At 38.4% G+C, this 24,605-nt stretch overlaps 1 protein-coding gene across 4 annotated transcripts in view; it reads left to right on the forward strand.

Annotated features, from left to right (window-relative positions):
* Pik3c2g (phosphatidylinositol-4-phosphate 3-kinase catalytic subunit type 2 gamma) overlaps positions 1-24,605 on the forward strand; it is a 402,869-nt gene that overhangs the window by 104,781 nt on the left and 273,483 nt on the right. For all 4 annotated transcript variants that reach the window (XM_029563391.1, XM_029563392.1, XM_029563394.1 and 1 more), the window contains 3 exons: positions 5,680-5,713; positions 10,822-11,017; positions 22,810-22,926. In XM_029563391.1, coding sequence (XP_029419251.1) covers positions 5,680-5,713; positions 10,822-11,017; positions 22,810-22,926 — 347 coding nt within the window. The remainder of the gene's footprint in view (positions 1-5,679; positions 5,714-10,821; positions 11,018-22,809; positions 22,927-24,605) is intronic.

Here is a 24,605-nt window from a genome sequence, read left to right on the forward strand (position 1 = left end):
CAGCGCTCTGAATTGCTGAGCCATCTCTCTAACCCCAACAGCTTGATTCTATTATACCAAAGACATTCAGTTAAATCAAAAGAAAGTTTCTTCTACCTAGGAAGTTTGTGGCTTCCCTGAAACTTCAAAGTGAAGTCCAATCCACTCCCATCCCAATGGAGGTACTACACAGTTACAAGCAGGTGTCTGTACAGGCTGATAGCGGCAGCCCTGGGCAATGGTGTTTGCAGTTGTTAGGGTCAACAGTGTCTGTGCAGGCATCATGTGAGAAAGAAGGGCGTGTCTGTGACAACTTTCAGTCACTGTGTGGTGGACAGTGGTACTATGAGCTCTAAGGGAAGTTCTCTGGTAGCTGCATCCTGTGCTAATCTCCTAGTCGGAAGGGTTGGAAAATGAGCATTATGTAATTTTTTTAATTTTCAAATTTCAGAACAAGGAAAATCATGTGTGTGACTGTAGCTTTAAAAAAATATATATGACGCCCATCAAAATGGCAGTAACATAATAATAATTGTAATAACAATAATAATAGTACCCTTTTATCTTCAGAGGTTATGTCTATGATCCCATGAGATCTCAAAAAAACATCTATACAAATAAACCCCATGTTTGTGCATATACACACATACCTTAGAGCTTAATTTATAAAATGTACAAAGGGGCTGGAGAGATGGCTCAGAAGCTAAGAGCACTTAGGATTGCTCTTGCAGAGGACCCACATGGCGGCTAACAAATGGAGTTGTCTGTAACTCCATTTTTAGGGGACCCAATACCTACTTCTGACCTCCATAGGCATTGCATGACACAGATGCACTTACACACATGCAGACAATATATTTATATACATAAGATAAAAACAAGGGCTGGAGAGATGGCTCAGCGGTTAAGAGCACTGACCTTGCAGAGCACCTAGGTTCGATTCCCAGCACCTACATGGTGGCTATGAACTGTCCTTAACTCTAGTTCCAGGGGAATCTGACACCCTCTTATGACCTCCATGGCATTTCATGACATAGGTGCACTCACACGCATGCAAGCAATACACTCATACACATAAAATAAAAATAATAAATAAAAATATTTTAAAACGATAAAAATAATAAAAATATACACAGGAAAAAATAATAAAATTTACAATAAAATACAGCAATTATAAAAATATACCATAACATAGTTGCCAACATCATTATTCTGGCTCTTGGGGGTCATTATTAAGTCAAATCTAGGTACTTGAGCACAGACGTTGCAAATCCATGACGGCTGATCTGACAATTCAGAAGCTACTCTGTGTCTAATGGGTAGGTAGCACATACCTTGTGGATATGCCAGAAAGGAGGGTTATTCCAGTCCCAGATGAGGCAGGCAGGGAGGGCTTTCCTTGTACTGTTCAGAATGATGCACAACTTAAAGTTATCAATTGTTTATTTTTGGAATATCCCACTTAATAAGTTTAGGTGTTTGACCATAGGCTGCTAGAACTTCATGATAGGGAACTACTACAGTTAGCACTTGATATATATTGCTCATTTAGTATAATTTTATCTCAACTCATCTTCATTACAGTCATAAACGTGGCATTATAATGTTCACTTTATTAAAACCTGATACAGTGCTTAAGAACAGAAGATTAATAAGTGAATACGTGCATTTCTTATCTTCCGGGAAAAAATAGCAAAGGTTATATTTCCTTCAATTACATTAGTCTAGAAATTCTCAAAGGACTGATTTAAAATGTAGATACTAATTTTTACTGAATGTGTAAATAAGTGTGCGGACTGCTCATTCTTTCAGAGACACACTCGAGTGACTATGAAAATGCAGTAATTGAATGTGTGGCTGTGTCTTGTTTTAATCAGAACTTCTTATGTGAATAGCGATATGATAATCCCATGGAGTCACAGATGCCTGTAACCAAACATGATAAAAACAGATACTGGCCAAAAACCAAAAGCATTGAAGACGTCAGTGCTTAATATAGTCAATAATACCCAAATTTAATGTCTACATATGATCTGTGTTTGTTTCCATGAATTTCCCTTAGTGAAGAAATCTATTCTATTACTTTCATTTTGTCCAGTTACTTGTTGAGGCTGTGATAGAAGACCTTGGCAAAAGCAGCTTAAAGAACTAAAGGTTTATTCAGGCTTCCAACCCATGTACAGTCCATCATGACAGGGAGGTCAAGGCAGCAGAAGCTTGAAGCAGCTGGCTAGGTTGTGATTGCAGTCAGGAAGAAGAAAACAACAAATGCCTGTATTGCTCAGTTCCTGTTCTCCATCTATTCAGTCCAGGATCCAAGTCCCCAGATAGTTCCCCTACACACAGCAGTAAGGATGTCCCACTTCCATTAATACAATCGAGATAATCCCCAGGAGCTATGCCCAGAGACTAACATATCCTAATCTAGAGAATCCTTCCCAGATGTGTCCAGACGCTTGTCTCCTAGGGGATTCTAGATCCTGTGAAGTGAACAATTCCTACTAACACCTTACCATTGGTATAGACTCAAATGAAATAACTACATGGTCTCTAAACTGCCTTTTGTATGCATGCTAAGTTCTCTTGACTTCGGAGACAATAATAAGCTAAGAAATCTGATGTTCTCACACTTAATGTGATTGTATTGTTTGGTTCTGTGTTTGAATGAAAAAAAATTATAGCACGGTCTTCAAAAGCATACCACACATATGTATTGAAAATAAATATCTTTATAAACTTAATAATTATGGTATACCAAATAAAAGCCTTTTACTAAGTAAAATCAAGTCAGGATACCAAGCTAGAGAGAATTAGCATCTAATGAAGCAATTCATGTCCTTTAGATGATCACATATTGGAAAACCTATAATAAAATAAAATGATCTTAAAGTACTGCAAACATAACTTGAATTCAAGCTCTACTACTTTCTAGCTAAATATACCATGGGTAATTACCCTCTCTGAGTCTCAATGAAGCCTGAATCAGAGTCAGTGTTACACCCCCAGTAGTGTGGATGCTGCCGGCAGCAGAGGAGCAAATCTTCCTGACAAAGACCACAGGAAGGCCTTAATTCACATAAATGCCAGCTCTGCTCCAATCATCTCATGGCCATTACCAGCTGTTTGATGAATGTGAACCTTTGTCGGAGCAAACCAGATGTGGAAGTGTGGACATGTGTCTCCCCTTCTGTGGAAATCATTAAGCTGTTTTTCAACTTCTCTGCCCTGCTTTTCAGAGATTCTCTAGAAACAAGTAGCAGATCAGAGAGTGAGGAAAATAACATTTGAGGATGAGCAGTCCAAATAATGTTAAACTGCTTTGAGGGATACAGTGCTTCATCTCTGAAAATCCCTTAAAAAAACAGTAAGAATTTTCTCCCAAATCCTCAACTTTTCAGTATTTCTGAAGCCAAAAGAACCCCCTATAGAGAAATTGGCTATTTCCCGGGAAATCCAGGAGCAAATATAATGCTCAAGCGAAGCTCAGATTTACCCATCACAGTCCTTATGTACTCATGTGCTAAATATTGTATAATTTTTCTTTGCAGCTGAACTCATTTTATTTTATATGTTGATGAATGAAATCATTTCCATGCATAGAAATCAAGGGGTTTAGAATCATGAGCTTCATTTAAAATATATCTCTAGCTGGACATGGTGAGACTTGCCCTTAATCCTAGCACTTGGGAGGCAGAGGCAGGAGGATCTCTGTAAGTTCCAGTCCAGACAGGACTACATAGTGAGTAGTGAGTTCCAGGCCAGCCAAGACTACAGTGAGACTCTGTCTCAAAAAAAATGGTAGTTTAATCATCTCCCCCAGAAGGATGCCAGTTATTATTTAGCAGGTTTTAAATGTTCATTTATCCTGTGTTGTCCACACTGATCCATCAATTTTTCCACCCTATCTCAGTTGTGATCCCACCTATATAAGGATTCTGGCAGAAAATACTAAGCATGTTTTGCAGAATTTGTGCACTAACCCATGGCAGTTAACAGTGCCAACACAATCCAATCTGTCCACCCACCACAAATCTCAGATAACAAACACTCAGGCGTCCGAGTCTCTGCCAGGAAGCTCTAAGTTGGAGAAGCGTTGCTTTTCTTGGCTGTGTTTTGTGGTCATCTTGCAAGAGACTGTTCCCTGTCATATCTGGAAATAAGTATTTAATAAATGTTAGTTTTGGAAAAATGAAGAATTATATCATAAATGCATTTCATTCCATGCTTCTACATAGCACTGGAAACTATCTCTATCCTTCAAGTAACATTTCAGAAACTCACCTAATATATTTCCCTTAAATACTCACTCAAAAAAAAAAAGAAACACAAAGTGGAAAATATGTTTTTTCATACTGTGGTGTGGGTGGGTGTCATGGTGATTTTATAATACATATCTATATTTTTGAATAAATTAAATTTTAGTGAAGCCAGGCTAACAGCTCCAATGGTCTCACCCACCAGGTTGGGGTAAAGATGTTATGCGGAGTTGTTAGGACTACTGTTTGAACATATAGTCTAGTGAAATATGTCACCTAATAGAAATGATTCTGAGACTCCTGTGACATCTCTAAGCAAAAATTTGCATTCAAATTTAATTATATTTTTACCATGGTAGAAATATTCCCTCTCTAAAGGAATCCTATGGAAAGCTCTTTGATAAAAGAAAATAATTATTACCTAGTCTACATTTTGGAAAATACAGTTTGCATTTAACTAGATTGCCTCATAAACAAGCATTCATTTATAATTAAAAAAATACTGTCTACCATGGTAATATACTCTTGTCCCCACTAGTACAAAAGGCTGAAGCAGGAGGATCTCTGGAAGTTTGAGACAAACTTGGTCAATATATCAAGACCTCATATCAAAAAAAAAGCTATTTTTGAGGTTTTAGAAATAGATGTCAAGTAGAATGGATATTTTTATAAACTTAAATTTTCCTTTATGCTAAAATATTTTTTGTAAATCTATGAATCATTGTGTATAATATTCATGATAATAATAACCATAAAAAATCCTAAATCAGCAAAGTAGTTCTATACTTTCCAGGAACAGATAAATAAATAAAGTCACCACGTCCTGGACATGAACACAGATGGTAAGGGAAAGAACAAAGACAATAAGATCTAAGATTGTGATTCTTATTTATTATACAATTTAAGGTATTTCTCTTGAGCATTCAACTAGTAGACTTTATTAATATTCTAAAAAAATGAGAATAAACCCAGTGGTGAATCTGTTCAATTCTTTTTCTATTTCAATCCAGACTTCTTTTCAATGCTCCCTGAAGCTTGTATCTGAATAAGTACTGATAATAAGTGTTAGACGTACTGAACAGAGAGGGTTGGACCTGCAACTCTATCAAAGATTAGTTACTGTCATGGAGGGCAGACAAGCTTACACTAGAGCTGTAGGGTACTGTACTGATGAAAAGACTCTGCCTATTTGAGCAATTATTCCCTAAAAAATAAAATAACTTACATTACTTATTACACTATTCCCAAGACTTGTCTTTCTTTATACAATATAGAGTTCCTCTGTTTAATATGCAGCATGGCTAAATAATATTGAGAATTAGTTTTGTCTTTTTCTCATCCCAGAAACCTTTTAGTTTGTTGATTTTCGATATTACTAGTTTGATTATTTTTTGATTTGTTGTGAATTCTTAATAATAAATTTGCTTCTCTACTTTATTTTTAGAATTTTCATCAAAAATCAGAGACTTCAGAAAAAGGTAATGAAAACATATATTCAAATATTTGAAAAAAAGAAACAAAAATGTCATAGAATACCAATTTTTTTCAATTTATCATCTAACTATTGTGGTAACACCCACACACACGGTAGAAAAAACTTTATTACTAAGACTCTTTTTCCTAACGGAAGTCAGAATTCTTCATGGGAATATAATTTCATATTTTAAAACTTTTATTGTGATTTTTAATAAAATATGAAATTTTGATACATAACAATGAAAGAACTATCTTTTAAAATCCTTTTAACCATCCCAAGACACTGTAAAAATTTTACTATCAATGTCTTGTGAGGTAAGAAAACACAGAATAGTTGCAGGTGTGGTCTCCAGCATCACTGTCACCTTTAAACTCAAGATATATTTGAATGATCTGCAGATACATCGTGTAGGAAGACTACATCCTGAAGCAGTGCTCACAGAGCACCTGGGTGTTGACACTGCAAACTAAAGGGAACATTCCTACTATAGCAAATACCAGATGAGTGGCTTTGCGGTTCAGAGCAGGGCCCACATTCAAATCAGGCAGATCAAGTTTTTAATCAAAACTCTGTCACTTCTTAGCACTGAGACCCAGGCTTAACCCTCTGCTCCTCAGTTGTCCTAATATGCATAAAAATAAGTTAGTGTTACATGTGCAGGCATGGTTGGGGCTCTTATGTTGGCACAAGATGATATTTGGCACAAGAACATGCCGACTCCTTCAAGGGACTTTCTGACTCACACACTCAGCTAATGACTTTGAAAGCAGAAGCGATTGTAGGACGCTCGTGAATTCTCCCACACTGTTACTCACGCCAGTAAAGAGCTGTGTACAGAATTACCCAGTTTGCCGTCCTGCTGTTGTGATGAGCACTTGGAGAGGAAAGGATTATTTGGCTTGCAGGTGACAGTCCATGACTGAAGGAAGCCAGAGCAGGGACAGAGACCATGGAAGAACGCTGCTTACTGACTTGCTTCCCTGACTTGCCCAGCTTCCTTTATTTTTTTACTGAACTTTTTAAATTTCAAACATTTCCCACTCACATCCAGACCCCCCCCTCCCCAATCCATGCCTCCCCCTCTCCCACCAAACCCTATGCATTCTGCCATACATGCTGAGTCCTATTCATTCAGGTATTTGTACCCAAATATCCTTCAGTGTAAATGTGTCCACTAAAGGAATCTCTACAACCAAGGGTCATGGAACATAGCAGAATAAGGGTAGAGAGAGGACTAAGGCAACCCTCAACTCTCAGCAGTGAGGCTTCCATGTACATCAGAGTGTGATGCACACAGAAGGCCACAACTGGCCAAGATTTGGAGAGTAAGTGATTGTAGAGTGTAGGATGGGATTCCTATATGGAACCTCACCTACCCATGGCTCATGGACCATTGAGGAAGAGGAGGCAGAAAGACTGTAAGAACCAGGACTGGTTAGTGAACACAGGGAGGTGGAGGCCTCCAGGCCATTGGAGGCTTGCTCATACCAGCTACCTTTCTTACACAACCCAGACCCACCTTCTTAGGGATGGCACTATGCGCAGCAGCTTGCACACACACACACACACACACACACGCACACACACACACACACACACACACACACACACACACACACCAATTAGCAATCAATAAAATGCTTCACAGACATGGCCACAGGCCACTATAATCTGGGAACATCTTTAGCTGAGGTTCCCTCTTCCCAGGTGACTCTGGTTGTGTAAAGTTGACAACTGAAGCTAAATATAAGAAGAGTGTCCTCTCAATTCTAATTTCCAGTACTTGAAAAAAGGTCTTCAGTTGTGCCTGAGGAACCCTCCACGTGCCATCACAGAAGATAATGGACTGGCAGAGGGCAGGGAAGAAAATACCTAAACTATTGTAAAAATACTGTTATGGATGGTCATTAAGACCCTCGAACACTGGGGCTAGAGAGATAGCTCAGCAGTTAAGAGCACTGGCTGCTCTTGAAGAGGACCCTTTTGAGTCCCAGCACCTACATGGCAGCTAACAATCATCCATAACTCCAATTCCAGGAGATCCGACACCCTCTTCTGACCTCCACGGGCACTGCATGACACTGGTGCACATACATACATGCAGGTAATACACTCATACACATAAAATAAAGATAAGTAAATTTTTAAAAGACCCTGGAATACCATAAAGGGACGGAGGAGATGCACATTTTCTCACACTATTCCCAGAACAGTGATTCTCTATGTGGTATGCACTAACCAGAGCTACGCTGACATGACACTCCACCCCTTTCTATTAGGAATATTGGAATAAGGTGTCCTTCACCCCTATTCCTCAGGGGGCTGGAAAATGAGATTCCACAAAAATAAAGACAAATGCCCCCAAGATTGATATTCAATAATAAATGATGACATATTTTAATTAATATATATTATTTGTAAATATTTCATTCTTTCACAATATTGTAATATCTTTGCCCAGAGTAAAACTCAAGTATAATAAATATGATTTCACCCCCAAGCCCAGAACTAAGCTCTTAAAATATTTGAATGATGTTATTATGTGCATGTGTATATGTGTGTAGTGTATGTTTGTGTGTGTGTGTGTGTGTGTGTACACGTGCACGCATGCGCAGGTGCAGGCACGTGTGTGGGGGTATGCTGAGGGGGCAGAGGTCAGCATCAGGTGCCTTCCTCAGACACTTACTACTTTATTTTTGGAGACATACTCTCTCACTCTTCTTGTCAAGTTTCCTGTTGCTGTGATAAACATCATAACCAAAACCAACTTGGTTCACAGCTCATAGGGAAGCCAGGAACTCAAGACAGGAACCCAGAGGCAGGAACTGAAGTGGGAAAGATGGAGGAACACTGCTCTCTGGCTTGCTTCCCCTGGCTTGCTCAGCTATCTTTCTCCTAGAGCCCAGACACACAACCCAGGGATGGCACAGCCCACTATGGGCTGGTCCCCCCTACATCAATTAGCACTTTAAAAAATGCCTCATGGACATGCCCAGGTCAATCTGATCTGAGAACTTCTTCAGTTGAGCTTCTGTCTCTGTAAGTGACTAGGTGTCTGTCAAGTTGACAACTGAACCTACATACGACCTCCATAAAACAGTGAGTGAAGCTGGATCCCACTGATCTGACTAAGCTGGCTGGTTAGCAAGATCCAGAGACTGACCTGTTGCTACTCCCCAGTGCTTGGATTACAGATGTGTACCATTGTGGCCAACCATTTATATCAGTATTGGGGATTTGACCTCAGGTCCTCACACTTGCACAGCAGGCACTTTACAGACTCAGCCACCTCCCCAACCACTGATGCTGTGTTTGAAATGCATTCTTCGTCCAGAGTTCTGGAACTACAACTTAATGTATCCGGACATGTTTCTAAACAGCCTGACACAAGCAAGTGCTAACCGAGAACTGTCTTTCTGCTCAGAAAGTAGAGAAGAATTTGATAATTATCCAAATAATTAAGGTTCCCAAAAACATGAACTGGAGGTCAAATTTATAACATGAGATACGTATTCATGGGAACTACTGTACTAGGTTTGGAATTACTAACAAGAAGTTTGTGTTTTGCTGCAAAGATCCAACAGCACAGTTTGAGACTAGGAAACAAGCTGTTTCCAGAAATCTCCAGTGCTCTGGCACCTGCGTTTCGGGAAGATCCCTCTTGGGTGGCCTCCAGGGTTTGTTTAGGGCTCTTTTAAGACTATTTTTAGGCTGCCTGTCCTTCCGCTTCATTAATTGTTGCTGCTGATTTCTCAGAGAAATTTAATTAGAGCTTTTTCAATTTTTCATCCTCCCCCAGGCTGTTGCAACAAAGGGCACCATTTAAGAAATGAGTCAAATAAGTAAAATTTGTCTATCATAAATCTCACACGCATTTCTGAATAGCTAAGTGAATAATAGCAGGTGCTGAGAACAACGAAGCATCCCTCACTTGGGCAGAGCTTCTGGGGGCCAGGAACGGGAGGGAGCACCCTCCTGAAGCTAGCTTCCTTCCGGAGGAACATCCATTTTCCCTTCAAAACAACCGGAAGCCAAAAGGCAACTTGCTTCAGAAGTAGCTTCAGAGGGAGCTGCTGTGTTGTAGTAAACAACTGTACCAAGTGACATGATGCAGAGTGTGCTGGAATTTTATCACATCACACTTAAAGAAGACAATTTCTGATGATGTGCTGATGTGTCCCCTCAACAATTCCAAGGATACTAAAGGAAAATTATTAGCCTCTCTAGTAGTCATTTTTCTTCCTTCATGACTGTCCTCATTTTATTTCTGTTGCTGTGATAAAATATCCTGACAGAAAGCAACTTAGGGAAGAAAGGGTTTGGTTAGCTTACAAGTCCAGGCGACAGTCCATTACTAGAGGAAGTCAAGGTAAGAACTTAAAACGTCACATCCACAGCAAGAGCAGAGAGAGAATAAATGGCCCCTTGCTTGCTTTCCCTTGTATTACATACTTCCAGAACTCCTGCCTAGGGCATGGTGCTGCCACAGTGGGCTGGATTTTCCTACATCAGTTAATAATTAAGGCAGCCCCTTAGACATGCCCACAGGCCAATCCAATGGACGCAGTCCTCCACTGAGACCCAGTTGATTCTAGGTTGTGTCATGTTGACAAAACTAACCAGCACAATGACAATTCCCTTTTGATGAATTCACAATATATGCGATAAGTGTTCAGCTGATGGCAAACAAATGCTTTAGATAGGATATATTTGAAATATTTATAAGCTAGGTAGAAAACATTACTCCTTGTCTGAAAATTAACTCTACAATATCATGAATGGATTAGAAGAAAACGCTTGTAAATTTCAGTTGATCAGAATACCAAGTTAATAAGAAAAACCTCCAACTTGTGACTAAAAGGCCTGTTTTCAAAATTTTTGCTGCTGAAAATATGGAAGTGTATGAACGTCCAACAGTTAAGATCTACCAACAGTTAAGACAGGCTGCATGTAGAGGTGCAGATGGCTAATTGACTGCAGTTTGGTAATGGGTCATTTTAATTAAGTTGTATTTGAATTAATTATAAGAAATTTCAAAACTATAATTGACAGTTTATAAGAAATATGACCCTCCAGGGACATCTTAATCTCTACCTTCTTCTACCCTAGGCTTTGTAGAAAAAGTGATAACTGAACTTTCGAAGTCGTTGTACCAGCTGGTTGATGTCTACTGGGGCAGCTTTTGTACAGATTTCCAGCCTGTGTGTTCACCTAGAGGCACGTCCTCTGTCCACAGCGGGCTCCATTCCCACCTGAGCTTCACAGTGTGTGCCCTGCACAGTGTTCCAGAGAACTGGGCACACAGGTAAGTGACGGAATATTTCCAACCAAAGCGTTACAGTAATTTTAACAAAACTTCCAATTTGAGTAAGATTAACCTTGTCCTCACTTGAAGGAATAAATGTTTCATAACATTTTGGAAATAAACTGTCATAGATTTGTCTTTAGTCTTAAAAAATAATCACTTTATAAAAGTTCATATTCCTCATAGTGTACAGTGTCCCTCCTTTTCCAGCATCCATATTAAAGTAATAGCTGTAGTCAATGTCTCATTATGAAATAGACAGGCTCATCCCATCTAGTGGCTTCCCTAAAAACTTCCTTTTCATGAGTTACTTTAAATAGTAACAAAAGGAGATATGAACAGATGGATGCATGGATGGATGAATAGATAGAAGGATGGGTGGGTGGATAGACTGATTGGTAATAAATGATGGAGACGACAGAAAAATGAAGTGCATACCTGGATACAGAGCATTTAGATATAAAAATGACAAACACTATGACCACCATCAAGTCGTAGGTGGTAGATGTATTATATGATTAGCACCTTAACAGAGTAAGAACTAGCAAAGAATTCACAATTACACATGGTAAACTCTTGGATATTGGGTTGTCTCTATTCTGTAGTATTTTCTAGAATAACATGCTTAGAGTAATATTATATCTTATGCATTTTTTATCAACTACATGTAGAAGAGGACAGTGATTAAAATAACTAAAAGTAATTAAACTATTTTTGGGTCTTTTTGAGACAGGGTCTCCCTGTAGCCCCAGCTGTTCTGGAACTCACTATGTAGACCAGACTGGCCTTGAACTCACAAAGATCTGCCTGCCTCTGCTTCACGAGTGCTGGGATTAAAGGCGTGAGCCACCACCCAAGCCAGGCAATTGAACTATTTTTTATGGAATATACTGTACATACAGCATTGGGCATCCAAAAGAAAAGCTGAACCAAATAATAGTGAAAATAATTTTAGTTCAATGTATATGTTTGTAAATAAACTATATAAATATTTATAGAATCAATATAAAAATAAATTCTATCTATGTGTATATAAAGGTTTCTACATACCTCTTTTGAAAAAGGTGAATGATTCATATTATCTGAAGGGAAACCAGATTAAAACTTTCCTTCAGAAGCTACAAAATGATACTATCATGTGATTTTTCATAATTTTATAATGAATTTTAAAGGATAATGTATATATAATATGCTACCCTAATGAAAGTTTTGTTATAATTTTCTATCAATATGTATGCATCTTAATTTGAATTTGCATGGAAATTTTCCATAGCTACATAAATACAGATAACGCTATGTATAGAAAATACCTATGTATCTATATGTGTCTATATTGGTACATAAATATATATGTAATATATGCTATATACTACTTGAAAATGCATAGATGCATACAAGTGTAAAGCACACTTTAGTTCTGAGCATAGTGTGTACTTGTATGACTATAATCTATTCAACGCCCCCCATGTTTTCTCTACATAGTACCAGTATAAATACTTTCAGCATAGTTTAGCATTTATTAACATTGCTTCACAGAGGTAGATAAGTCTGCGTGTGCATATAATTATAGACATAAAAAGATGCTTTCTACACAATACCCCGGTAATGAATAAATAAGAACTTTGACTAATGAAATGAAATTATAACTGTCCTTGACTAGAGGAATGAATTATAAAGCTGAGCTGGAGACTCTCCAGAAAGACACAGTCATTCTTCTCAGAAGTCCAAGGGTGCTGGAGAGATTGCTCGGTGGTTAAGACCATTGGCTGCTCTTGCAGAGGACCCAGGTTCAGCACCCAGTACCCACATGGTGGCTAACAACTACCTATAACTCCAGTTCCAGGGATCTGCCTGTCTCTTCTGACATCCATGGGCTTTGCATGACACAGGTGCATGCACATACATGCACACAAAACACTCAGACACATAAAAATAAATAAAATTTTAAAATAAAAGAAATCCAAGGCCAGCCAACATTTTGATAAAATGGAAACAAATTTTTATGTCTAAGTTTCACTGAGGACTTAGGGCTTCACTGGTACATGCAAAATTTCTCCAAAATTTAACAGCTTACCACAACAGACTAACTAGCTCATATTCTGAGCATCAGAAACATAGGCAGCAGCTTATCTGGATAGGGCTGGATAGATATGATTTGGTATTTCTCGTGAGATGTAGAAAAACTGATGTCTCTGCAGAGCAGAAGAATCTGTGTCCAAGATCAGTCACATAACTCTGGGTATCCCTCAGTTCCTGTTGGAATATAGGCTCTAGAGCCTCAATTCCTTACCACAAAGTTGTCTCCGAGTATGCTGAAGATTCAGCAGTTGGTGCCCCTCAGAAATTCCCCAGTATAAAAAGAGAACTCATGAGCAAGGAAACACCAGAGCCAGATTAGGCTTTGGAGGCCTAATCCTGCAAGGAGTGTATTACTTCATTATACCAAGGGAAAGATTGATGCAAAGATTTGAATATCAGGAGTCAGAAGCCTTGGAGGCCCCGTTAAGAACAAATCACCACATGTAGAAATAGAGGAGAAACTAAGCCAGACACCCCCAGAAGCATACCTACTGACAAACTGAAGAAAGAAAAGGGTGACTTTGATGTAGCTTTGACCATAAAGATGAGATTTTATGACAGTGTTTGAAACTATGTAACTGAAATCAGGAATAATTGATGGGTTTGAGACTGAATTGTGATCTACTTCGTGACTCTGCCTTCTGTGAGGGCCCCACCCAGCTATCAAAAACAACTTAGATTGTGTCATTCTTGGGATAAGTTGATTAAAATAATCCTCTCCATAGTCCATTAGATTGATTAAGAATTCATTCATAGCCAGGTGTGGTGGCTCATGCCTTTAATCCCAGCACTCAGGAGGCAGAGGCAGGTGGATCTCTGTGAGTTTGAGGCCAGCCTGGCCTACATAGCAAGTTTCAGGCCAGCTGGGACTACAAGGAGAAAAATAATCCATTCATATTCAACCTAAAATATCATAATACAGAAAAGTTCTCTTTCTACATCCTGAAAATGCCTTTCTCACAATGATAAATTTATCTGCTTATGCATAGATTGTATAAATCTTAATATTTGTACATTATTAATTCTCCACCAAATTATCTTTTATAATGTCCATGTGATTATATAATATTTTAATTGCTATTATCCAGAACCTTTCCTATTATCTAATAAATGCTCAATAAAGGTTTATTGAAAGTGTCTGCATAAACTCTCTTGAATAGAAGACTAAGTCAGACCTGGTTTGTGAGATTGTTATGTGGGTCTGGAGAGTGAGCTGGTAACTTTGAAGGAGGGATGATCGTACAGGAAGGGAAACCAAGTGATGGTCTAGAAGGAAAGGATGTATTATAAAACAGGTGTAAACTTAGTCCTTCAGGATCAGGGATACATCACCAGTGAAAGAGAATCTAAAACAATTAGTGTTGGTAGAAGAGTGGTTGATCAGAAAGTTTTATAAAATATTACTACTAATAATAATTGTATGACAATGTTATATTAAGAAGTCCATAAAATGATTTTAAAAGCCCTTCAATTGTTTGTAGAATACAATACCAAGTTACAACAAATAGGATGTGTAATTATGCATAATGTGAATAACAATGTATATTATGAAAATTTATATATTTGCAAAAATATTTTACCATTTTAAATTATGAAGACTTCAAACACATTAGCAAGCTGAAATTGTTATAATGTATGTATGTGAGTGCGACCCTGTTGTGCAGTGCCCAAGGAGATCAGAAGAGGGCATCGGACTCCCTGGAACTGGAGTTATAGATGGCTGTTAGCCACCATGTGGGTGATGGGATTCAAACCCAAGTCCTCTGTAAGAGCAGCCAAGTGCTCTTAAAAACTGAGCCATCTCTCCAGCCCTAAGATAACATCTTTATGATGAACCTACAAATGGTTCATTAAAGACTCCGTCACAAAGCCTTTGCTGCCAAAAGGCATGTGTGTAGACTGTCTTTCATGCATTTCACTGAAGTCTCTTTGTAAGCTTGATTCCTCATATCATGATACCAAGTGGTAGAAATACCATGTTTACACATAGAAAATATTGTCATATACTAACGTGATGGATTCTGAGTCAAAAAGCATTGATAAATTATTAAATATAAATTCACTACAAAATAACAAAATGATCAGTTGACCAAAGAAATATAACAAATGTACAAAAGTTGACAGAAACATAAGGAGCACATAATGGTGCTGATGTAATGTTAGGTGGTATCAATATACCTCCCTCAGGAATTGATAAATCAGTGAGTCCAACTGGAAAGAATATAAAATAACATGCCAGCACAACTAACAAACTTGAATTAATGAACTGTAACCAGCAGGACACACTTTGGAAATATAAACACTCCTCAAGGACATCTGGAACCTTTGTGTCATATGACCAAAAGCCCAACTGAAGAAACAAGCCTGAAGAAATCTGAGATAAACTTCAGAATTTAGCCCTCTCATCCACTCTCTACAATCTGAATAAGTTAGAAACCCGTAACGATATGTGTGTGTGTGCATTTGTAAATTGAATATGTACTTTCAAAAGTTCAGGAATCAAGGAGTTCTTCTTCCCTGAAGAATCAGAATGTTGGGAGTTTTTCCATTAGTTGGGAGGAGAGGCAAAGACAAATGAGTTTGAGCCATTTCAAAACATTGTCTTTCAGACTGAAAGATGAATTATGCTAAACCAATATGAATTCTCCTCAAGCTACCCTATACAAAGGAAAGGAACTCTTCCAAAATCATTTTACAAAGCCAGAACGACCCTAACACTTAGCTGGAGCAGACAGCAGGAAATTATAAACTAGGGCAAAAATTAATGAAGTAGAAACTAAAAGAATACTTCATAGAATTAATCAAATTAACAGTTGGTTCTTTGAAAATATTAACAATATTGACAAACCCCTAGCTAAACTAAAAGGAAAAGACGACCCAAATTAATAAAATTGGAGATGAAATGGGAGTTGTTCCAAGAGACGTTAGTGATGCTCGGAAGATCGTTAGGGAATACTTTGGCATTTTGCATCCAAAAAAATCTGGAAAACTTGGAAGAAATAGATATATTTCTAAATACATATGACCTGCCAAAATTAAAGCCAGAAGACATAAGCAGCTGAAAGAGCAATGAGCTGGAAACAGCACTAAGAATCTCCTCATAAAGAAAAGCCCAGAACTAGACAGAGGGATTCGCTGCTGAATTCTACCCAAATTAAAGGGGGACCGAACACCGGCCCTTCTCCAGTTCTCCCACAAAATTGAAAGGGAGGAAAAACTCTGCAAAACTCATTCTCTAAAGTCAAGATTATCCTGGCGTCCGAGGCAGATAAAGACACAATGAAAAAGGAAAATTACAGACCACGTTCCCTGATGAACACAGGTGCAAAAATTCTCAACAAAATACCGGCAAAGCGGAGCTAGAGAGATGGCTCAAGGGTTAAGAGCAGTGAGGATCCAGATTCAGTTTCTAGCACCCACATGTTTACTAACAACTGTCCTTTACTAAAGTTCCTGGGGCTCCAACACCCTCTTCTAGCCTCCACAGGCATGCATGACATGAATGCACTTACACACATGCAGATAAAACACTCATACGTGTAAAATAATATACATAAAATGTTTAAAATATTGGCAAAGCAATCTCAGGATGACATTAAGAAGACCATACATCACAACCAATTTGCCTTCATCCCACGGATGCCAATTTTGTTCAGCATTTACAAATGAATACATAAACTACACCATGTAAATACTTAAGAGTAGAAATCATAGGATCACCTTGGCGTATATAGAAAAGGCATTTGATGATGTTCAACACGATTTCATGATAAAAGTCTTGAATAAACAATAGACAGAACCCGCCTCAACACAATAAAGACTCTATGACAAACCTATGGCAACATTATACTAAATAGGGAAAAACTCACAGTATTCCTCTAAAATCAGGAACAAGACAAGGGTGCCCACCCTCTCCACTCCTATCCAATATTCTGCCCAAAATCTTAGCCAAGGTAATAAAAGAAAGATATAAAAGCAGATAAAAATAGGAAAGGAAAAAGTCGAACTATACTTGTAGATGGGCATGATTCTACTCTTAAAAGATCCTATGGATTCAACCAGAAAACTTTAAAATCTAATAAACACTTTCAATAAAGATATAGGATATAAAATGCACATGCAAAATCAGTAGCTTTTATATAGACCAATAAAGAACTTACTGAGAAAACGATTAGGAAAAAAATAATACACTCAAATTAGCTTCAAGAAATATTTAGGAATAAATCTATCCAAGGAGGTTAAAACTTTAAGATATTAAAAAAAATAATTTGAAGAAGACCTAAATAAAAAAAAGTCCCATGTATCTAGTTTGGTACAATAAATATAGTGAAGAAGATATATACCAGAAATAATCTATAGATCAATGTGATCGTTATCAAAATTCTTTATGGAACAAGAAAGAAGTTTCCTAAATTTCACATGAACACAAAACAAGACCACAGCCAACCAAGGCAATCCTAAGCAGGAAGAACACTGCCAGGGTCTCATAACACATGACCACTAACCACACTAACTGACCGTGTTGACAAACGCAACTGCACCAAAAGCAACACATAGGCCAGTGGAACTGTTATGGGAAATCAGGCAGGCAGCCTAGAATCCAAGCGCTTTACACACAGAATGGGACAGCTCACTTCTTCACTCTTATCTACATACAGCAATTCCAGGTGAGCTAATGCACTGGAATTCTGTCCCACCCCCACCAGCTTAGTTTACAATGGTTCTTTTTATTTTTTAAAGAAACAATTTATTGAATTTTTGTGAATTTCATACAATATATTTTGCTCATATTTTCCCCCCTCCCCTGATAATTTTCAGGCTTTATGGAGTTTTGCATGTCATTTTTCAGCAACCATTTCAGTTTTGGATTTGAACTGTAATTTACCATAATTTGCAACTAAATTGCCTATGTCACAAGATGGCTATCTGACAATTTCAGGATATTCTTCTTGTGGTTAAGCAGTTAAAAGTTGGCTACAAACACAGATTTACTGGCAGCTAGTTAAACATCCTTACAACAAAATTCAGTAAATTAGGGCAATTGCAAACGGAGGGCGGGGTTCATCATATAACAGTACTATATCTGGTTTCCTGTGTTGCCCATTGGTAGTTTTTATTAGTTATTGTTAAACACTAAGTAAAGAAGTATATGGTTATTACTATGTCCTAGAACACAGAGAGAGATATATAATCAAGAAAAGAGAAAATGGGCATACAAATCATATGCTGAACAGTATTAAATGCACAGATTATATAATTTCCCCCTAATTTTTGGCAGAAATGACAGTAACGTGGATTGGAAAAAAGACAACCAATTCAAAAATAGTGCTGGACAAACTGGATTAGATATGTATCTCTCACCCTGTACCAAAATACCAATTTTTAGTGGATCAAATACCTTAACTATAAACCTGAAACATTTAAACTGCTAAAGGAAACCAGAGAGAAAACACTTCAACGTATAGATATAGGCATAGTCAGGAACTTTCTGAAGATGACCTCGGTTGTACAGGAAATAGCACCAGTAACTGACAAATGGAATTGCACAAAATTAAAAAGCTTCTGCCTAGCAGAAGAAACTATAAGCAGAGTGAACAGTGTACAGAATGGGGGAATCTCTGCCACCTATACCTCAGAAGAAAGATTATTTATAATATATAAAGAACAGAAAAACTTAAACACCAAAGAAACAAAATTGCCAATCAACAAATGCCACTCAGTTCTCAAAAGAAGAATCATAAATGTACAATAAATACTTTAAAAGTTCTTTGACATCCTTAGCCACCAAAAAAATGTTAATTAAAACTACTTTGTGATAATTAATCAGCAAAGTGCTTGCTGTGCTAGTGTAAGCTGAGGTTCAAATTTGGGACCACCGGAGCTCAAATAAAAACCATGCATAGGGGAAAACCTCTGCAACCACAGCAGGACAGGACAGAGATAGGAGAGTCCCTTCTCGTAGCTCACTGGACAATCAAAGAGCTCTGACTTCAGAGGTAGACCCTGTCTCAAAAAGTATCATCGAGATCAATTGAGAAAGGCACCAGGCATCAACTTCTAGCATCCACACTCTTGTGCACACAGAAGCAGACACACATGGAAGGATAAACGCATGCACATGCATGCGCGGCACACACACACACACACACACACAGAGTCACAGTCACACCACGTACCAAAAAGGGAAGGAAACTCTTCAGAGGGACAACCATCAAGAAAACAAAGGACAACAAATTCATGGATATGAATAAATCCTTAATCACTATTAGTTATAGACACCATGGAAATCAGTGTAGACATTTCTCAAAAAGCTAGCAGTGTAACTACCCTATGACTGAATCATCTATACCACCACTGGGCACGTACCCGAAGGACCCTAGATCCTTCTGAGGAGATATTTCACTCACCCATGTTAATCACTGCTCCATTCACCATGGCTAGGAACTTAAATGAGGCTGAATGTCCATCAGCAGTTGAATGGATAATGAAAATGCGTTTCATATGTACTGTGGAATTTTCTGCAGTCACGAAAAATGACATTTCTAAGAAAATGGATATAACTGGAAAATATTAGGTGAGATAACCTAACCCAGGGTCAGAAAGATAAACGCCATGTATTTTCTCTCATATACGGATCTTAGCTTCTAATTTTAATACATGTGTGTTTAAGAGGAATCAAGTGGGGTGTCAGGAGATTATAAAGGCCCATGAGAGAGGAAAAGGCGGTTTTAAGGAATGGGGTCAGCAAGGGGAACATGTGTGACCTGGGAGCGGAAAGGGAAATCCCGAGAAGAGAAGAGCACACGTGTAGCCGGAGCAGGGAATGGGGAGGTTGGAGAAGGGGCACCCAGAGCGAACTACCGTGAAAATGTCATCAACCTACTACTTTGCATGCTAAAAAATAAATAAGGGGCTAGAGAGATGGCTCGGTAACTCAGAGCACTGACTGCTCTTGCAGAGGACCAGGGTTTGAGTCCCAACACCCACATGACAGCAAACAGCAGTTCATAACTTCAGTTCTAGGGAAATTGGATGCTCTCTCCTGACCTCTGTTGGCATTGCATGACACAGTGCACTTACATAGTATGCAGGCAAAACACTCATACACATAAAATAAAAATAACAAATAAAATAGTTGTTTTACATTAATGAATGAAAAAATAAATAAATAAAAACTATGGACCAATTTCCCCCGTGAACATAGATGCAAAACTGCTTGTAATCTGACTTCAATAACACATTTCAAAGATTGGGTACCATGATCAAGATTTTAATTCCTGAGATTTAAGGTGGCTTCAACAGACACAAACAAATATCATAAGGCACATTTATTCTATTTATGACCAAATCACATGATCCGTTCAAATGATGTAGAAAAGAACTTTAAAAATTCAATATGCCTTCATGATAAAACCCTGAAGAAGCTAAGATCCCAAGAACACAACACAACAAAGGCAACAAGCCTTATACTAAATGGGGAAAACGGAAAATATTTCCCCTAAATGAGGAATGAGACAAGGATGTTGTAATAAAATATGACATGAGAAAAGAGAGGAAGAAATGGCCTCAGCAGAACAAGCAGGCTTATTAGACCAAGAATAAACCTCCACAGCCTCTCTTACAGATCAGGCTGTTTATGATTTTCCTTCAGGGAGTGCCTTATGGTTGGGGTTGAGTCATATCAGAGAAGGCAATTGTGAACTGGGTAGATGTCTGCTCTTAGCACTTTTTTTGCAAAATGACATTTGAGATCATAAGCAGAGAGACAAGACAGGAGAAAAATAAAATACGATTCAAAATAGGAAAAGAAGTCAAACTATCCAATTACAGAGAATATGGACTCATACTTAAGAGACCTTAATGACTGCAACAGAAGACAGATCTGGCAATAGAAGAATGTAAAATCAAAACACAAAAACTGGTAGCTTTCTATCTGCCACAAACAAGCCCATTAAAAAAGAAATCAGGGGAGCAATTTCACTCAAAATAGCCTCAAAAACCAAATCAAACAAAAACAAAAACCCTGGAACAAACCTAACCAAATGTTTGAAATATCACTAGGGGAAAAACCATAATCATAAACACCAAGAAAAGCATTAAAGAAGACACTAGAAAATAGGAAGTATCTTATATGTTCAGAGTTCGGCCAAATTAATATTGGGGCAAAATGGCTGCGTTACCAAAAGCTGTCTACAGATTCAATGCTACCCCCATCAAATTCCTAATGGACTTCTTCTCAGAAATAGAAAAAAGTACCTAAAATTTATATGAGAACCCAAAAGATAAACACAGGGCAAACTGTTTACTGCCTTTAGCTATCACTTCAGGTAAAGGTAGAGAGGCTCTCTCACTATTATCAGGAAAACAGAAAGCAACAAAGGCTAGAGAGGTGGTGAAAGCAGGGAGTTGACACACAGGTGTGGGAATTGACACGCGGTTGGTGGGAACCCCAATTAGCACAGTAAAGTTGGAAATCACTTTGGAAAGTCTCCCAAAGAAACAAACAAACCAAAAAGAAGAGGAAGAAGAAGAGGAGCAGGAGGAGGAGGAGGAGGAGGGGGGGGGAGGGGGGGACAATCGTGTGTTTATCTATACAATAGCCCCCCAAAATAAAAGCCAGCTTACTGCTTAGATACCCACACACACTTCACAATGGTCATGGTATGGAACCAATCTAGGTGCCCATCAGCCTAAGAACAGACAGAGAAAACATGTTATTTATACACATTTAGTCTGCCATAAAACAAGAGTGAAGTTATGTTGTTCGCAGGAGAATGGTCAGAGCTGGAGCTCATCATGTGAAGAAAAATAATGCAGATTTAGACAAATAACATCTCCTGTCTCATATGTGAAATTTTGGGGAAAATGATAGGGACACATGAGAATAGAATTGGTAATATTGGGGAAGAAGAGAAACGGGGCAAAGGAGGAGTAGGTAAGGGATGGAGTCAAAACATAGCATATGCAGTTATGAAAACGTCACAAGAAAACCCATTGCTCTGTACAGTTAATATATGCTTATTTAAAAAAAAAAAAAGAGTGGGCAGGTGAGGCGGCTGATCCAGCACTTTGAAAGCTGAAGAACAAAGATCACAGTGAGTTCAAAGTCCGTGTAGTGAATTGCAGGCCAGCCTGGGCTATGGAAGTGAGATGCTGTCTCAAAACAGCAGTGAGAACAAAATTCAGACAGAATAAAGTAAATACATTGCCTTTATTCTTTGTGCGTAGCTGCTCCCAACTTCATATTTTCCCCCATTTAAATTCAGAGAAGACTGAAACCAGTCCCTTGGGTCCCTGTCCTAGTAGATGTGAATCCCAGTCCTCCCTGTTCCTCCCCAGGTTCTTCTCCTCCACACAGCTGGCAGGAGAGGAGGGGATGCAGCTCGGTGCTGTGAACTTGCCTGAAAGCTGTGGTGGGTCTCTCTCACATCTGGGTTATAGGGGTTTCCTAACAGGTTTCTGAATTTCTCTGAGGGAACTGGTCAGCGTATTGTTGAATTGTGTCTTCATAGTGTGAAGGGTCTTGTAGTTTCCTGTTCCGCAGCCTGACTGAAACACCAAACATAAACTTTTACAGTCATTTGTAAAGCACATATTATACAAGCAACCACCATTTTATCATTTGATTTTGATTATAACAGTAATTGACCCTTTTGGAAAGCTGTCTCCTTTGATGTGTTAAGCTTATTGAATCGAAGTTTCTTTACCTATAGAGCATTTTCCTTCTCGTGCTGGCTTACGTACGCTGGAAAGAAGTTGTGCCACGTGAGGAACTGCAGAGCCATGCCAGTCAAAAAATCATTCTTTTCTTTGATCAACTGGAATGAAACGTAAGTTTAATCTTTATTCCTCTGGAACCATTTAGATAATAAAAATCAGTCCTTATTCAAAGAGAATGTTTTTTGTTTTTTTAAATGATGTTGCCTGTTTACTTGGTCCTATGGTGTGATAAACACTCTAGGGCTGATAGATAATTGACTGTTGAGTCAACAGACTTAAAGTCCATTTAGAAACACAGACAACAGTCTAATCCATAATACTGAATTGGGAAACCAGGGCAATTAGAAAAGGATGGAGTTACAACTTATCACACACTGGAGATACCTTACCTCTGAATGGAAGTACTGCAAGACCATACAGAGCAAAGAAAAAAATCACCGATAATATGAAATCTCTATTCATAGAAGTCAGTTGTGTATTCATTTAAATAATCAAGGTTTTGACAATAACCACTGTCTGCATATTGTATAAAGATACTCCTAATGGGCACAAGCTTCTGTTTCCTCCTCTAGTGGCCATTTATTAAGCCCAAGAGGTCAAGTACATTTTTACACCATCCCTGTACCTCTTCCCAGAGCCCCTGCTCTATAACTGAGGCCAAACTCTCTCTTACTTAGACTTTCCTGCTCACAGGTTCTATCTATGGCATTGTCAAGATTCCAGAAGCTTCTCTGAGTCTCTCCTGATGCAGTACCACTGGCTCGCTGTCTGTTGTGTCCATATGGTTGCTAATGCTCCTCTGAGTTCAGTATTCTATATTTGACAAATGGAAGATAACTCCCACTCATCCTCTCTCAGCTCTTCTGAGGGTCGTCTGGCTTTCTTGGAAGATCATTTGATTCTTGAGAGCTAAGAGTCACAGTATGGCATTAGAGGACATGCGCTGACTCTAATGTTAGGTTCAACAGAGACTGTGTCCCAAAACATGGGGTACAATCTTTCAATCTTCTGTTCTCACATACCGGCCAGGGTACCTCTCACACCCAGCCCAAATTTCTGGTACTCTCTTTTATGGTCTCCAAATCCCCTTTTTAGTTTAAGATTCTTAATTCCTTTGACAAAAGATTTAATTTCCAATTACATTATCCTTTCTTATACAGAATCAGCTGTCTTTGTAAAATTTTTCAGTGCCTTTTCAAATTCAAATAAAACCCCAATCCAAATAACTTAGTGTAGTGTGCAGGGTCCCTATGGTTTGGCTTCTACCTATGTCTGTACCTTCATTTCTAGAATTAATCCCAGTCCCTGCCTCTGTACCTAGCCACTCTCTGAAGTCAATCTACTTATCCCTCAAAGCAGAAAGATCACACTTCTGCTAAAGGTACTCCTAGCCAAAAACTCAGTTCTTCACTCCATCTGCCTTGCTCAGGTAACTTCCACCGCCTCAAAGAATCCTTGCTGTATCATTAGATCTTCATTTCTTAGTCTGAACTCTGAACTTCTCACATGGTACCTTAACCAAATGTATTAGTTTATATTTCTGTCTTTATCTATAAATTTATATAGTTCTTCAGTTAAAAAAAAGTTAATTTTCCTTCAGCTAAAGCAGTAGAGAACAGAAGAAATTCCAGAAATGGTTAATGATAAACTAAGCATTTTTGTAACAAATGCTCTTTAAAACCATTATTAATGGACCTGGCTTGGTGGAACACACCTTTAATCCCAGCACTTGGAAGGCAGAAGCAAGCAAAGCAGATCTCCATAAGATTGAGGCCATCCTGGTCTACAT

Source organism: Nannospalax galili, unplaced genomic scaffold (genome assembly GCF_000622305.1).
Source record: "Nannospalax galili isolate Female #2095 unplaced genomic scaffold, S.galili_v1.0 scaffold1230, whole genome shotgun sequence".
In the NCBI taxonomy this organism is placed as follows: domain Eukaryota; kingdom Metazoa; phylum Chordata; class Mammalia; order Rodentia; family Spalacidae; genus Nannospalax; species Nannospalax galili.